Source organism: Pseudophryne corroboree, chromosome 3 (assembly GCF_028390025.1).
Source record: "Pseudophryne corroboree isolate aPseCor3 chromosome 3, aPseCor3.hap2, whole genome shotgun sequence".
Lineage (NCBI taxonomy): Eukaryota > Metazoa > Chordata > Amphibia > Anura > Myobatrachidae > Pseudophryne > Pseudophryne corroboree.
In genome coordinates, this window is record NC_086446.1 from 5,328,540 (window position 1) to 5,346,265 (window position 17,726).

General features: G+C 47.7%; 1 protein-coding gene across 1 annotated transcript in view; it reads right to left on the bottom strand.

The window, feature by feature from the left end:
* Nucleotides 1–17,726, bottom strand: part of LOC135054500 (zinc finger protein 271-like) — a 67,937-nt gene that overhangs the window by 24,053 nt on the left and 26,158 nt on the right. The window contains exon 6 of the mRNA XM_063957619.1: nucleotides 12,810–13,815. Coding sequence (XP_063813689.1) covers nucleotides 12,810–13,815 — 1,006 coding nt within the window. The remainder of the gene's footprint in view (nucleotides 1–12,809; nucleotides 13,816–17,726) is intronic.

Here is a 17,726-nt window from a genome sequence, read left to right on the forward strand (position 1 = left end):
TTGGTGAACACCCTCGGTGCCGTGGAGAGACCGAACGGCAGTGCCTGGAACTGAAAGTGACTGTCTAACAGCGAAAATCTGAGATAAGTCTGATGCGGCGGCCAAATTGGAATGTGGAGGTACGCATCCTTGATATCTAGGGACACCAGAAACTCTCCCTCCTCCAGACCTGAGATCACCGCTCTCAGAGACTCCATTTTGAATTTGAACTCCCTCAGGTAAGGGTTTTATGATTTCAAGTTCAAAATTGGTCTGACCGAACCATCCGGTTTCGGCAGCACGAAAAGGTTCGAATAGTAACCCTTTTGTTGCATATGAGGCGGAACTGGAACAATGACCTGTGACTGCTCTAATTTTTGAATGGCTTCCAGTAGGATAGCCCTTTCTGTCAGTAAAGCTGGCAAGCCTGATTTGAAGAATCGGAGAGGCGGGAGTTCTTGAAACTCCAGTCTGTACCCCTGGGACACAATATCCTGTACCCAGGGATCCAGGCTGGACGACACCCAGACGTGGCTGAAACGTCTGAGCCTTGCTCCCACCTGCCCGATCTCCAGGCTGTGCGGACCACCGTCATGCCGAGGATTTTGAGGAACCAGAAGGAGGCTTCTGGTCCTGGGAGCTGTAAATGCTGGTTTACTTACAGGACTAAAAGCAACACTTTAAAAAGACATTTAATACACTTTAAATGGAGCCGCTGCGGCCGCTGTACTCATTCCTCAACCTAGGTACTTATTACACCATTAGCGTACAGAGCCCCGTACCGTGTACGCACTTTGCGTACAAACGCCGCGCTGGCTGTACAAAGTACACTCAGTGCGTACACACCCAAAGATACTCCGTGAGCCCTTAGCAGCTACACATGTGATTGTAATACACTTAATAACCTTAGCAGGGAAAGGAAACATGACACCAGATTGTATTTAAAATGCCAGGATCCGAGACACCAACATATAATAACTGAAAGGGGATTACAATAACAATACAATACAATAGAATAATGGCTACAGTCAATGGTACATACTTGTTTGGTTTTCGCCTGTGCTTCCCAGTCTGGTCCTCAGTCATCAGGGTAGATGACCTTAAGAGTCTGTGTCTGACCTGGCATGCAGCTGGCTCTTTTATACAATCTTCCAAAACTTAACACAATGGATACTGTAATTTCTTTGTCCATTGGACACAGGGATGGTCATTTACAGTACAGGAGGTCATAGGTTGGTTTGAATAGGTGGGCGATGTCTGTTCCAGGTGCACTTGCAGGTGGTCTCCTCTGGGTTCCCGCCGCATAACAAATGTACAGTAAATACAGTTTAGATTTATATTCTGCTCCTGCGCATAACTGTCAGGTCCGGGTGTTTTTGTGAATCCGTTAACCTGGAACCAACCACAGGTGTAGGTGCTGGGGTATGAAGAAAACGGGGAGGACGAAGGAAGTTCCGTTTCATATATTTATTAAAGTAACAATTCAGTAAGGAGTTAAATGACTAGTTGTCAATCATCATTATACTGAAGTATTGCAGGAATGACAGAAATAATATGCAAGAGAAAACTCAGAAATAAATAAAAGAAATGTTCATGGAAACATATGCAAAAACAAGCTGAAGAATAAATGTTGAATTGTCCAAATATAAACAGGCTTTGATGCTGAACTGCAGATTGTGTTTAACTGGTTAATGCAGACATGGAGAATTAACTGTAAGAATTTGCAATGGAGTTTTAAGAGTTAACTGAGAGACTGTGAAGAATTATCCTTGTAATGACAACAAATAAAAAGTACTGAATTGGGTTACTTGCGGGTTCCGGAGATCACTGTGAAACTGTAGTAGATGGCAAGGTGATGAATGGGTTAAATGCAGAGTTGAACAAACGAACAGCTGAGGGAATTGGAATCCTCCAGACTTTGTATGATAGGCAGACAGACAAGGTAACCTCATGCAGGACACTGGGAATCCAAGTATTTCCAATAGGTGTGCAATTGACTGAGAGCACAATGGAGAGCCGGTAGATCTTTGGCAGTGAAGGCTGCAAAACGGACCTCTGGGAACGGAGGCGATATCTGGACCACGGGAATCACACAGGAATGCACGGAGAGAGTTCAGAGCTAGAGCACAGCTTTGATACAACAAAGCACTGGCCCAGAGTGACATAATCCCAGCCTACTTAAAGGCAGCACAAGCACGGGATTGGCTTACACCTGCCCACAGGTGTTTTCACAAGTGCTCAGTATTAGCTATTTGGTCTCCAACATGGCCACCTCCTATACAGCAGACACACCGCAGTGCCTTAGGCCATTTGGTCCCCGCACTCACAGTTCCCAGACTCTGCATTACCTGTGCCATTGATCACGCCGTGTCCCCACACGGGCGCACAGCACCGCGAGCAACCGCACTGGCAACGGATGAACCCCAGAACCCGCAAAGGTGAGAGACCGGTTCGTGACAGTACCCCCTCTTCTACGGGTGGTCTCCGAACACCTTTGAACCTTGTCAGGATTTTTGGAGAAGTATTTCTGTACCAGTCTTGGAGCATGAACATCTTCAGAGAAAACCCAGGATCTCTCCTCCGGGCCGTAACCCTTCCAGTCGACCAGAAACTGTAAACGTCCATATCGGGAACGTGAGTCCACAATCTCTTTAACTTCAAATTCCTCATTCTGCAAAGAGTGAACTTTAGGAGATTTGGACTGGGTAGTACGGAACTTATTGAGAATCAAAGGCTTCAGTAAAGATGTATGAAAGGCGTTAGGAATTCTCAAAGACGGTGGCAGCTTGACTTTGTATGACACAGGGTTGAGTACCTTTACAATGGGAAATGGACCAATAAACCTGGGAGCAAATTTCTTAGAAGGAACTTTGAACTTGAGATTGCGCGTAGAAATCCAAACTTGGTCTCCCACTTTGTAATTCGGTACAGCTTTACGTTTTCTATCTGCAAAAGATTTATAACGAGCGGAAGTTTTGGCCAAGGACTTACGTACACAACTCCAGATGCTAGATAGACGTTGAAGCTCTTGATCTGCCGCTGGGACCTCTAGGGCTGGCAATGGATGAAACTCTGGCACACGAGGATGAAAGCCGAAGTTAATATAAAAGGGCGTAGATTCTGAAGATGAATGGAAGAGATTATTATGAGCAAATTCTGCCAATGGAAGGTAGTCAACCCAGTCATCCTGTGAGGACGATATATATAGCCGGAGAAATGTTTCAAGGTCTTGGTTGACTCTCTCAGTTTGTCCATCTGTCTGAGGATGATATGCAGAAGAAAAGTTCAACTTGACATTTAAAGATGAACAAAGCGACCTCCACAACTTGGCCACAAACTGTGTTCCCCGATCAGAAACAATTTCTCGAGGAAGGCCATGCAACTTGAAGATTTCAGAGATGAACAATCTGGCTAGTAAAGGGGCTGATGGTAACCCAGTTAATGGAATGAAATGTGCCATTTTCGAAAATCGATCCACTATCACCCAAATGGTATTTCGCCCTTTTGATGGAGGTAGATCGGTCACGAAATCCATTGAGATATGAGTCCATGGTTGTTTGGGTATGGATAGTGGATGTAACAAACCTGGTGGAGAACTTCTTGGACTCTTATGTTGGGCACATTTAGGACATGCTGCTATAAACTCTTGGACATCGGCTTTGAGACGTGGCCACCAATAAGACTGTTGAATAAACTTGAGAGTCTTTAGAACCCCAGGATGACCCATGAAGGAAGAGGAGTGAGCCCAGGTAAGCAGCCGTTTTCGAAGACTTGTGGCGACAAAGGTCTTGCCAGGCGGAGGAACTGGAGAGGTTCGAGTCATTAAAAAGGACCTAGGATTCACAATGGCTTGATTCGTGGTAGCATCATTTAATTCAGAAGAAGCAAAGGACCGGGAAAGGGCATCTGCCTTTTTGTTCTGAGACCCTGGACGATAGGTGAGTTTGAAATCAAATCGTGAGAAGAAAAGCGCCCATCGAGCTTGTCGTGGATTCAAACACTGAGCTGACTGCAGATACAGAAGATTCTTATGATCAGTATAAACTGTAATGCGATGTTGAGCTCCTTCTAGAAGGTATCTCCACTCCTCAAATTCCAACTTGATGGCAAGTAACTCTTGCTCACCGATTGCATAATTACGTTCTGCCGGGAGGAACTTACGGGAGAAATATCCGCAGGGATGGACCTTTTTATCTTCAAAGACTTGTGACAACACAGCTCCTACTGCTTCTGTAGATGCATCCACCTCTAGTAGAAAGGGACGATTCAGATCAGGCTGTCGAAGAATGGGGGCTGACACAAAGGCTTGCTTTAAATCAGAGAAGGCTTTGATTGCTTCTGAAGACCAGTTCGAAGGATTTGCTCCCTTACGAGTTAGGGCTGTGATGGGAGCAGCTAACGTAGAATAATTCTTAATGAATCTCCTATAGAAATTAGCAAAGCCGAGAAATCGCTGAATCCCCTTGAGAGTTGTAGGAGTGGACCAATCTCGGATAGCTTGTACCTTACCGGGATCCATACATAGCTCTGATCCAGAAATGATGTAACCAAGGAACGGTATGGAAGATACTTCAAAAGTGCACTTCTCTAACTTACAATAAAGTTGATTTTTCCTCAGACGTGTCAGTACCTCTTTAACTTGGTGACGGTGAGACTTTATATCCCTAGAGAATATTAGGATATCATCCAGGTACACTACTAGACACTTGTAGAGAAGATCACGAAAAAGTTCATTCACATAGCTTTGAAAAACTGCAGGTGCATTACAAAGACCGAAAGGCATTACAAGGTATTCGTAATGCCCATCCCGGGTATTAAAAGCAGTCTTCCACTCGTCCCCTTCTCGGATGCGGATTAAATTGTAGGCCCCTCGGAGATCCAGTTTTGTAAACACAGTAGCTCCTTTTACCCGGTCAAATAATTCTGGAATTAAGGGTAATGGATACTTGTTTTTCACAGTGATCTCATTGAGTCCACGGTAATCTATGCATGGTCGTAACCCACCGTCCTTCTTCTTAACGAAAAAGAATCCGGCTCCTGCAGGTGAAGATGGTCTGATAAATCCTTTGGTTAGATTTTCTTGTATATAATCAGACATAGCTTGCGTCTCTGGGATGGATAGCGGATAAATTCGTCCCCTAGGAGGTGTTTTACCCGGAACCAGGACAATTGGGCAGTCCCATTCGCGATGAGGAGGTAGAGAGTCTGCTGCTTGTTTACTGAAAACATCCGCAAAGGATTGATACACCGGAGGTAGGTCGGGAAGGCTGATTGACCGGAGAGGTACAATTGAGGCTAAACAGTCCTTGGTACAAGATTTACCCCATGAAAGGACTTCCATGGTTTGCCAATTAAGTTGAGGGTTATGTTTCTGCAGCCAAGGTAAACCAAGTATCACATCTTGAGAGGCTTTGGGAATCACGTAGAAGGAGAGGTATTCGGAATGGAGCACACCAACTTTCATCTTGAGACATACGGTTCGATGAGTAATTATACCATCTGGAATTCGACTTCCATCCACTGCTGTAACGGCAACTGCTGCTTCCAGAGGCATGGTTTGAACTTTAGACCGCATGACAAAGGCTGAGGAGATGAAGTTCTCGGCTGCCCCAGAATCTAGGAGAGCTGAAACTTTCACTGTAGAACTTGGAACTTCTAATTGAATAGACAAGGTCGGCTCTTTCCCAGAACGTGATTCTAGAGTAACTCCTAGCTTAACCTCTCTTGAATAAGCTAGGAGCGAGAGTTTCCCGGTCGGAGTTTGCAGAATTTAACTAAGTGTTCAGAGGACCCACAGTACATGCAGAGGTTACCCTGTCGACGACGAAGTCGTTCCTCTTCTGTGAGGCGAGAGCGCCCAATCTGCATAGGTTCGTCTGTCGTTACCAGAGACTGTGATGAAGAATCTTGTCGAGGCCTAGGATGATAACGTGGACTGGATCGCTCTGCCCTGGATTTCTCTAAACATCGCTCCCTGTAGCGTAGGTCAAGTTTGTTACAGAGAGAAATCAATTCATCCAGTTTAGTTGGCACATCCCGGATAGTTAAATCGTCCTTGATTCTCTCAGAAAGTCCATTCCAAAACGCGGCGATCAGGGCCTCCTCATTCCAGGTTAACTCTGAAGACAACGTGCGAAACTGAACAATATATTGATTGACAGGACGTAAACCTTGACGTAGACGGAGAATCTCCAAAGATGCTGAGGTGGTCCTGCCGGGTTCGTCAAAGATTCTCCGGAAAGAAGATACAAACTCTTTGTAATTAGAGAGGATAGGATTACCTCTCTCCCATAATGGTGATGCCCACTCCAGAGCCTGACCGGAGAGGAGGGCAATAATATATGCGACCTTAGAACGAGCTGATGGGAAACTGGCGGACATCAGTTCGAACTGGATCTCGCATTGATTCAGGAATCCCCTGCAAAGTTTTGGAGTTCCGTCAAACTTACTCGGAGAGGGTAACTGCAAGCGGGACGTAGGCAGCATCACAGGAGAAGCTGTAGTGGTAACTGGGACAACCGGAGTTGGAATCTGGACTTGAGACGTTTTAATTGCTGTATGAAGAGTCTCTAAACGGTCTGCCATAGTTTGCATAAACTGCACTATTTGTGTCTGTATAGACTCCTGGTTTTCCAGACGGGAAAGGATATTTGACGTAGCACCGCCTCCTGCGAATTGGTCACTTGACGGATCCATGTGGCCAGTGCTTACTGTCAGGTCCGGGTGTTTTTGTGAATCCGTTAACCTGGAACCAACCACAGGTGTAGGTGCTGGGGTATGAAGAAAACAGGGAGGACGAAGGAAGTTCCGTTTCATATATTTATTAAAGTAACAATTCAGTAAGGAGTTAAATGACTAGTTGTCAATCATCATTATACTGAAGTATTGCAGGAATGACAGAAATAATATGCAAGAGAAAACTCAGAAATAAATAAAAGAAATGTTCATGGAAACATATGCAAAAACAAGCTGAAGAATAAATGTTGAATTGTCCAAATATAAACAGGCTTTGATGCTGAACTGCAGATTGTGTTTAACTGGTTAATGCAGACATGGAGAATTAACTGTAAGAATTTGCAATGGAGTTTTAAGAGTTAACTGAGAGACTGTGAAGAATTATCCTTGTAATGACAACAAATAAAAAGTACTGAATTGGGTTACTTGCGGGTTCCGGAGATCACTGTGAAACTGTAGTAGATGGCAAGGTGATGAATGGGTTAAATGCAGAGTTGAACAAACGAACAGCTGAGGGAATTGGAATCCACCAGACTTTGTATGATAGGCAGACAGACAAGGTAACCTCATGCAGGACACTGGGAATCCAAGTATTTCCAATAGGTGTGCAATTGACTGAGAGCACAATGGAGAGCCGGTAGATCTTTGGCAGTGAAGGCTGCAAAACGGACCTCTGGGAACGGAGGCGATATCTGGACCACGGGAATCACACAGGAATGCACGGAGAGAGTTCAGAGCTAGAGCACAGCTTTGATACAACAAAGCACTGGCCCAGAGTGACATAATCCCAGCCTACTTAAAGGCAGCACAAGCACGGGATTGGCTTACACCTGCCCACAGGTGTTTTCACAAGTGCTCAGTATTAGCTATTTGGTATCCAACATGGCCACCTCCTATACAGCAGACACACCGCAGTGCCTTAGGCCATTTGGTCCCCGCACTCACAGTTCCCAGACTCTGCATTACCTGTGCCATTGATCACGCCGTGTCCCCACACGGGCGCACAGCACCGCGAGCAACCGCACTGGCAACGGATGAACCCCAGAACCCGCAAAGGTGAGAGACCGGTTCGTGACAATAACTAAACGCAGGAGCGTGCAATCTTCTGCAAACCAACACCAGAATATTGCCCTTAAAATACCCTACAGCTGACTACCAAACACCACCTTGTAACCTTGTTCTGTCCCCTCCTATCCTGTAAAGGTGAATCCCTTTGTTCCGATACCATTTAAACTGTTGTAACTTACTGGTGTGGTGCAGGGAGACTATGGAGGTCATTCCGAGTTGTTCGCTCGTTGCCGATTTTCATTATTTTGCGATTTTCCACTTACTATGCATGCGCAATGTTCGCAGAGCGCATGCGCTTAGTAAATTTGCTCAAGAGTTAGGTAATTTACTCACGGCATTACGAGGTTTTTTCTTCGTTCTGATGATCGTAATGTGATTGACAGGAAGTGGGTGTTTCTGGGTGGAAACTGGCCGTTTTATGGGAGTGTGTGTAAAAACGCTGCCGTTTCGGGGGAAAAATGCGGGAGTGTCTTTAGAAACGGGGGAGTGGTTGGGTGAACGCTGGGTGTGTTTGTGACGTCAAACCAGGAACGAAACTGACTGAACTGATCGCAATGGCCGAGTAAGTCCGGAGCTACTCATAAACTGCTAAGAAAGGTCTATTCGCAATATTGCGAATCTTTCGTTCGCAATTTTGAGAAGCTAAGATACACTCCCAGTAGGCGGCGGCTTAGCGTGTGCAATGCTGCTAAAAGCAGCTAACGAGCGAACAACTCGGAATGAGGGCCTATGTGTACATTGGTGGTCATTCCGAGTTGTTCGCTCGTTGCTGATTTTCGTTATATTGCGATTTTCCGCTTACTGCGCATGCGCAATATTCGCAGAGCGCATGCGCTTAGTTAATTTGCTCAAGAGTTAGATATTTTACTCACAAGGTTTTTTTCTTCGTTCTGGTGATCGTAATGTGATTAACAGGAAGTGGGTGTTTCTGGACGGAAACTGGCCGTTTTATGGGAGTGTGTGTAAAAACGCTGCCGTTTCGGGGGAAAACGCGGGAGTGTCTTTAGAAACGGGGCAGTGGTTGGGTGAACGCTGGGTGTGTTTGTAACGTCAAACCAGGAACGAAACTGACTGAACTGATCGCAATGGCCGAGTAAGTCCGGAGCTACTCAGAAACTGCTAAGAAAGGTCTATTCGCAATATTGCGAATCTTTCGTTCACAATTTTGAGATGCTTAGATACACTCCCAGAGGTTGGCGGCTTAGCGTGTGCAATGCTGCTAAAAGCAGCTTGCGAGCGAACAACTCGGAATGAGGGCCATTGTGCACTATTTGGATTAAATATGTAATGTGTTTTTATGGCTTTTCCATGCGAATACAAACACTACCGTAAATACTCATACCACGCGCTAATGCGCGGGAGCGACCATACGCAAATTGCGAATATGTGCACGCACGGCAGAACAAGTACGCGCACGGAGGCCATCTGTGTGTAGTTTGTACGTGATGTGTGTACTGCAATATTTTTCGACTTCGACAGAACCTGCAGTTGCAGGTTTCTTGGATTTTGCCCGACCACCTCTAAAGAAGGTGGTAGGAGGCTTGGACTTCTTCGTCTTAGCATTCCGAAAGGACTGCAAAGCAGATAAGGAAAAGGGTTTCTTCGTAGAAGGAGCAGCTGAAGGAAGAAAAGGTGACTAACCCGCGGTTGCCGTGGAAATCCACAAGTCCAACGCTTCCCCAAATAGAACCTGACCTGTGAAAGTAGGTTGGCCACACTTCTCCTGGATTCCGCGTCTGCAGACCATTGGCGTAGCCAGAGTCGCCTGCAAGCTGAGACAGCCATGGAAGATATCCTTGCATTCAGACTACGCAGGTCCTTCATGGACTCCACCATGAAACCCGCAGAACCCTCTATGTTGCGTAAAAACAATTCAATGTCACTTCTATACATCGCATCTAAGTCTTCTAGTAATGTGCCAGACCACTTTACTATGGCTTTAGAAATCCATGCACAGGCAATAGTGGGCCTTAACGCCACTCCTGAAGCGGTGTACATGGATTTGAGGGTAGTTTCAATCTTACGATCAGCCACTTCTTTTAACGCGGTAGATCCAGGGACAGGTAAAACCACCTTTTTTGACAGTTTGGAGACAGATGCATCCACTATGGGTGGGTTTTCCCATTTTTTTCTATCCTCCTCAGGAAAGGGAAAAGCAACCAAAACCCGTTTTGGGATCTGACATTTTTTCTTGGGGTATTCCCAGGATTTTTCAAATATAGCGTTTAATTCTTTAGACACAGGGAAGGTTAGCGAGGCTCTCTTATTGTCTGTGAAGTAAGCCTCCTCAAGCTGCACAGGTGGTGTGTCAGTAATGTGTAACACATCCATAATGGCCTCAATCATGAGCTGCACCCCCTTTGCAAGGGATGTCGCCCCCCTCAGCACATCTCCATCACCGTCTGCCATGTCAGAGTCGGTATCCGTGTCGGCTTGGGCATGTGCTAGGGGAGTTAGAAGGAATAGGGACAGAACCTGACCAAACTGCCATGGAATTCTTTAACACCTGAGTTTCAGTCTCAGTATGAGCTACCCTAGTAGAAATCTGAGAGAGCATTCCTTTAATGGAAGTAAGCCAATCTGGCTCAGATATAGAAGCCTGAGACAAGACATTACGTTCCTGGGTACATGGAATGGATTCTTCTGGAGGAGAAACTTCCTCTGCAGCATAAGACACAGAATCCCTGGACATGGCTATGTGAGAGAACATACACACACACACACACACACACACACACACACACACACACACACACACACACACACACACACACACACACACACAGCCTCCCCCATTCCCCCCCTTCTACAACCCCCTGGTACCACACAGGATAGCTGGAGTCATGTGGAGGAACAGCCCTTCCCTGTCAGCGTCTCTGTAGTGTATCTGCAGGGAGAACATGGTGCTGGAAGCTGCTGGGTCAGCTCTGAGGAGAAGCTCCGCCCCCTGAACATGGCGCATCTTACCGCACTTTCAAATTTTTATACTTGCCTGAGGTATGTGCTAGCAGCATTACCGAGATCCCTGGTAGCCTTGAGTGACCAGTGTAGGTCATTTGCGCTGGCTCAGGGCGCCCCTCATAGCGCCGTACTGTGTACCGCTTAACTCTCCGGAGCGCAGATAGAACTGCGCTTCTACCCTGTAGCCGCCATTCACACCGGCTCCCTGCTTGTCTGGTCACCGGTGACACACTCACCACCGGAATCTTCTGGCTCTGTTAGGGGGTGGCGGCATGCTACGGGAGTGAGCGGTCGCCTCGGGCGGCTATCGATCATCACCCTCAGGAGCTCAGTGTCCTGTTAGCTCAGTGTCCTGTCAGTGTCTGACCCTACTCCCCACCCCGTAAGTCCCACAAAGCAGGGAGGCTGTTGCCAGCAGCCTCCCTGTGCCTAACTCTAAGAAAAACAATAAAACTAGGAAAACTCCTATGGAGCTCACCTAGCTGTGAACGGCTCCGTCGGGCACATTTTCTAAACTGAGTCTGGTAGGAGGGGCATAGAGGGAGGAGCCAGCCCAAACGATTAATCTCTTAAAGTGCCAGTGGCTCCTAGTGGACCCGTCTATACCCCATGGTACTAAATGTGGATCCCAGCAATCTCTACGACGCAAGAGAAATAGGGGCTGATGGCTCCTGATGTATGATATACACCAGAGAGTGTGAGAGGAGACTGGACAGATCTCTGGGCTGGTAACACAGTGACATGATGTGAGGGGGAGAGCAGGACTGTAATAGGGGCTGATGGCTCCTGATGTATGAGATACACTGAGAGTGTGAGAAGGAGACTGGACAGATCTCTGGGCTGGTAACACACAGTGACATGATGTGAGGGGGAGAGCAGGAGTATAATAGGGGCTGATGTCTCCTGATGTATGAGATACACCAGAGAGTGTGGGGAGGAGACTGGTCAGATCTCTGGGCTGGTAACACACAGTGACATGATGTGAGGGGGAGAGCAAGAGTATAATAGGGGCTGATGTCTCCTGATGTATGAGATACACCAGAGAGTGTGTGGGGAGGAGACTGGTCAGATCTCTGGGCTGGTAACACACAGTGACATGATGTTAGGGGAGAGCAGGAGTATAATAGGGGCTGATGTCTCCTGATGTATGAGATACACCAGAGAGTGTGGGGAGGAGACTGGTCAGATCTCTGGGCTGGTAACACACAGTGACATGATGTGAGGGGGAGAGCAGGAGTATAATAGGGGCTGATGTCTCCTGATGTATATGATACACCAGAGAGTGTCGTGAGGAGACTGGTCAGATCTCTGGGCTGGTAACACACAATGACATGATGTGAGGGGGAGAGTAGGAGTATAATAGGGGCTGATGGCTCCTGATGTATGAGATACACCGGAGAGTGTGGGGAGGAGACTGGTCAGATCTCTGGGCTGGTAACACACAGTGACATGATGTGAGGGGGAGAGCAGGAGTATAATAGGGGCTGATGTCTCCTGATGTATGAGATACACCAGAGAGTGTGGGGAGGAGACTGGTCAGATCTCTGGGCTGGTAACATACAGTGACATGACGTGAGGGGGAGAGCAGGAGTATAATAGGGGCTGATGTCTCCTGATGTATATGATACACCAGAGAGTGTCGTGAGGAGACTGGTCAGATCTCTGGGCTGGTAACACACAATGACATGATGTGAGGGGGAGAGTAGGAGTATAATAGGGGCTGATGGCTCCTGATGTATGAGATACACCAGAGAGTGTGTGGAGGAGACTGGTCAGATCTCTGGGCTGGTAACACACAGTGACATGATGTGAGGGGGAGAGTAGGAGTATAATAGGGGCTGATGGCTCCTGATGTATGAGACATACCAGAGAGTGTGGGGAGGAGACTGGACAGATCTCTGGGCTGGTAACACACAGTGACATGATGTGATGAAGAGAAAAAGAGTCTAATAAGGAATGGGGGCTCTGGACTCCCTCACAGAGGATGGTGTAGGATAAGATATTGCTGTAGTAACTGAGCAAGGAGAATATGTTACTCTTTTCTGTAATAAGTGTTTATTACTCACCTGTGCTGATATCTGTAGGGATTTCCTCCTCCTTACATGGCTGATCACCCCTCACATACGTCTCTTCTTCTCCCGATATATCTTCTGCCTTTCTATCAGTCACATACGTCTCTTCTTCTTCCTCTATATTTTCTGCCTTCATATCAGTCACATACGTCTCTTCTTCTCCCTCTATATCTTCTGCCTTCATATCAGTCACATACGTCTCTTCTTCTCCCTCTATATCTTCTGCCTTTATATCAGTCACATACGTCTCTTCTTCTCCCTCTATATCTTCTGCCTTCATATCAGTCACATACGTCTCTTCTTCTCCCTCTATATCTTCTGCCTTTATATCAGTCACATACATCTCTTCTTCTCCCTCTATACCTTCTGCCTTCATATCAGTCACATACGTCTCTTCTTCTTCCTCTATATCTTGTGCCTTCATATCAGTCACATACGTCTCTTCTTCTCTCTCTATATCTTCTGCCTTAATATCAGTCACATACGTCTCTTCTTCTCCCTCTATATCTTCTGCCTTTATATCAGTCACATACGTCTCTTCTTCTCCTTCTATATCTTCTGCCTTTATATCAGTCACATACGTCTCTTCTTCTCCCTCTATATCTTCTGTCTTTATATCAGTCACATACGTCTCTTCTTCTCCCTCTATATCTTCTGCCTTTATATCAGTCACATACGTCTCTTCTTCTCCCTCTATATCTCCTGTCTTTATATCAGTCACATACGTCTCCTCTTCTCCCTCTATATCTTCTGCCTTCATATCAGTCACATACGTCTCTTCTTCTCCCTCTATATCTTCTGCCTTTATATCAGTCACATACGTCTCCTCTTCTCCCTCTATATCTTCTGCCTTCATATCAGTCACATACGTCTCTTCTTCTCCCTCTATATCTTCTGCCTTCATATCAGTCACATACGTCTCTTCTGCCTTCATATCAGTCACATACGTCTCCTCTTCTCCCTCTATATCTTCCGCCTTAATATCAGCCATATCTTCAACCTAAAAGAACAATAAAATAATAAAGTCTGAATCCATTAGGAGAAAACAGTATAATATCCAGGTATAAGACACACACAGCTTCTCTATAGATCACACAGTGACAGTCATATTGGTGAGACTCAGGGCCAGCGACAGGGAGGTGGTGGTGGGGGTCAAAGGGGACACCTGCAACAAGGATCAGAGGGGCCCAAGGGATATGTCACTTGGTCCCCGGCAAGGATGTGAACCATATTGTCCAAATAGGGCAGCAAGCTGTAGACAGTGTGGGCACAGCCTCAGAGTGACAGGAGCCTCTCACAAGCAGTATGTCAGGACGTGCGGCCAGCACCGGCGTCCCATACACTTACCTGTAATGCTGCGGGTCCAGCAGGGGGTCCATTGGGTACTGTGAGCTTGCCGCGATTCCCTGCAGGGTACCCAGGGACCCGCTATCTCCTGCATGGGGCCACCATCTTTACTTTGGTCACATGACAGCAGGGTCCAATGAGAGACAACACTCACTGCCCCTTCCTGCTGTTTCCTGCTCAGGTATAAACAAAGGCCATTTGCCGCTTTATTCTGGTCCAGCTTTATTCAGCCAGTAACCAATCAGGTCCAGCTTTATTCAGCCGGTAACCAGTCCGGTCCAGCTTTATTCTTCAGCCGGTAACCAGTCCGGTCCAGCTTTATTCTTCAGCCGGTAACCAGTCCGGTCCAGCTTTATTCTTCAGCCAGTAACCAGTCCGTTATAGGAGCACTCAGTGATATACTTCGAGCAATTCTTTATGAAGGCAGTTCTCACTACTACCCAAATCCCATGTAAAAGAGTTATATTCAGCCTCCTCGTTTCCAGCCACAGCCACAAGTTAAAGCCATAGGATTATAGTCATCACCTGAAGCAGATAACACTGTGACTAAAACCGTGATACAGGAACTGTGTGGCTTCGAGTCTGCGCCCGCTCTTCTGCGTCCAGCTCTGTTGCAGGCAGTTACGTGACATCACAGCAGCTCTACTGGCCAGGATTCCCACGCCATGCGCCGGCCTTTTCAGGTGGGGTGTGAGGTCAGCATGGTACTGGCTGCGCGGTGCAGCATAATGGTAAGAGTGGACTGGTGAGCGAATACAGGGCTTTGGGATGGGGGGGAGCTGGGAATGCAGCATGGAGTCATTGGGGAGAGAGACTGTGGTGTGTGTGGGAGGGAGGAAAGAGGGAGACACAGACTGTGGTGTGTGTGGGGGTGGGAGGAGATATATATATGTATGTATGTGTCCGGATGCCACCCCAGGTGTTTGCAGGACAGGGCACATCAGTTTGGGTGCCCCAGGCTAAGGCGACCTGGGTTTACAGCTGGACCAAGAGGAAGCCCAGGGAGGTGTTGGGATACAGGAAGTTGTCTCTTTAATGTTGTGTCAAAGATTATCTGGCAGTTGGAAACTATAGTATTGTATTGCTGTTGATACACAGAAATACCCGGCAATTTCATACATGAGATCCCATCCGTGCAGCTCCGGTCCAGGTATTGGAGCAAGCGCTCCCAGCAATCAGGCACACCTGTGCCATACTTTCATAAAGCTCGTTAGGGCGAGGGCTCAGGGCTCCTGATGCCAACAAGAGGCCAGGTGATAGAGGGAGGGCCAGTGGGTTAGAGACAGGGAGCCTGAGATTGTGTACATGCTGTTTGAGAACTGGTGCCTAATTAATGTACCCATTGAACTTGCTGTGAATTAGTCTGTTTACTATGCTGTGGAAATAAACGGTCTGCATTTCTTCCATACAACTGTGTCAGCATCTTGTCTGGTGGAGGGTCGCTTGTTACAAAGTGACGCCCGAACAGGGACCCTCTGCTGGATGCACCAAGCGCAGCGGGAACCCAGTGGCTGCAGGAGCCACCGGAGCCGTGACAGTCTCCACAAACTCGGCAAACTCCCTCTGGTCAGGTTAGTAACCAACCAGGGTGTGTGTGTCAATCAGTTTAAAAAAAAAAAGGGGGGGGGGCTTCCCTTTCTGTGTTTGCTGTTGTAGTTGTTGTTGTTGTTGAATTGTGGTTTGGTGGTATATGTTAAGGGACGCAAGATTCATATATCGTGCATCTGTCCCGTCTACCACGGAGGAGTTGTTAAGGGCTCTAACTAATGTGGCTGCGGGGCAACTATCCCAGATGCAGCTTCTCCAAACACAAGTACAGGCTCAGCAGGAAACACTGCGCCTGATTCGTGATGAAGTGGGTCCACTGCCACAGCATCACCAGGATCCTAGGCCGTTGCAAAAGATGTGTCCCTCAGATGATGTGGAAGCCTACCTGGGGACCTTTGAGCGAGCGGCCGCATGCCTGGGATGGCCAGAGGATAGCTGGGCGAAAAAGCTGGTCCCATATTTGATGGGGGATCCCCAGAAAACGTACCATGACCTCCAGGTGGACCACAAAACCACCTGTTCGCAGCTTAAAGCTGCCATACTGGGTCGCATTAGCGTAACCAAGGCCTGCAAAACCCAGTGGTTCCACGACTGGCGTTGGACCTCGACAGAGAATTCTCAAATTCAGCTGGCTGAACTTCTAAAAATGGTGAGGTCTTGGCTTCAGCCGGAAAGGAATACGGCTGACCAAGTGGTGGAGACCATAGCCATAGACCACTGTGTGCGGGTCTTAGACAGAGGCATGCAGAGGTGGATTCTCCAGGCTGACCCTCAAAATATGGAGGACCTAGCCGCCGCAATGGAGACATATGCTGCGCTGGGGAAAATGGCTAAGCCCTTAGACCGAGAGACTCGACCAGTCCCATGACCCCGTACCCGTCAAACTCCGGAAACTGGGGCCCGGACCAATCTGGTTATCTGCTATGAGTGCGGGGAACAGGGCCACATCCAAAAGGACTGTACAAAACAACCTGAGCTTATGGAGTGCAGAGCAGGGAAATCAGGGCAACCAGCCTACAGCTGTGTTGGAAGCAAGGGTTCGTCTGTGCCCTCCCGGTTCCAGGTGACCCTCCAGATCCACGGCCAATCCAGGCGCTTGTCAATACCAGGAGTGAGTTGTCAATTATCTCCGCGGGGTCGGTCCCTGAAGGCGCTAACCACGTCTTACGTGCGGTTGAGGTGCTCTGCATCCATGGTGCCACTCGCAAGTACCCCAGAGTGCGGTTTCCAGTACAACTTTGGGGATGGACAATCCAGCTGGTGGCAGCCGTCGCCCCGCGATCGCCCTATCCTTTGATCCTGGGGCGAGATTTCCCTGGCCTATCGGAACTGCTGGCGTTTCAACTCAAGGAGCTGCCTTCATCTACCAGCTCCGTGGCTCAAAGGTCGAGTAAATCTTCAGGAACCGAGTGTCTGTGTGGAGTCGGTATGTCTACGCCAGAAGAGCCGACCGATCCGGAGGAGGCGAGTGATGAAAGGACATTAAGAACCGTCATGACGCTTCAGGATTTTGGACGAGACCAGCGGGAAGACCTGAACCTCACGAATGCTTTCCAGAACATTTGTACTTATAATGGGATAATGTATTCGCCTTTACCCGGGGGGGGGGGGGGGAGGGCAGCCCTTATTTCATAGTAGAGAAGGACTTACTATATCGGGTTGTCGAGGAATGGGGCAAGAAAGTTGAGCAGCTTATTAGTACCATGGGTCCATCAGCCTCTGGCCCTGGAAGCTGCCCATTCACAGTTGTGGGGAGGACATTTGGGGGAGGAGAAAACTCTGCAGAGGATACAGCAGCAGTTTTTCTGGCCGGGAATCCGAGCGTCGGTAGCAAAGTACTGTCAGGAGTGTCCCATCTGCCAGCGTACCGCACCAAAGTCCCAGTACAGAGCTCCCCTCTTCCGGTAATATAAGTTCCCTTTGAAAGGATTGGGATGGATATTGTGGGGCCAGTAAAAAAAATCAGCAAGGGGACATCAGCATATCTTAGTCCTCCTTGATTATGCCACACAATAC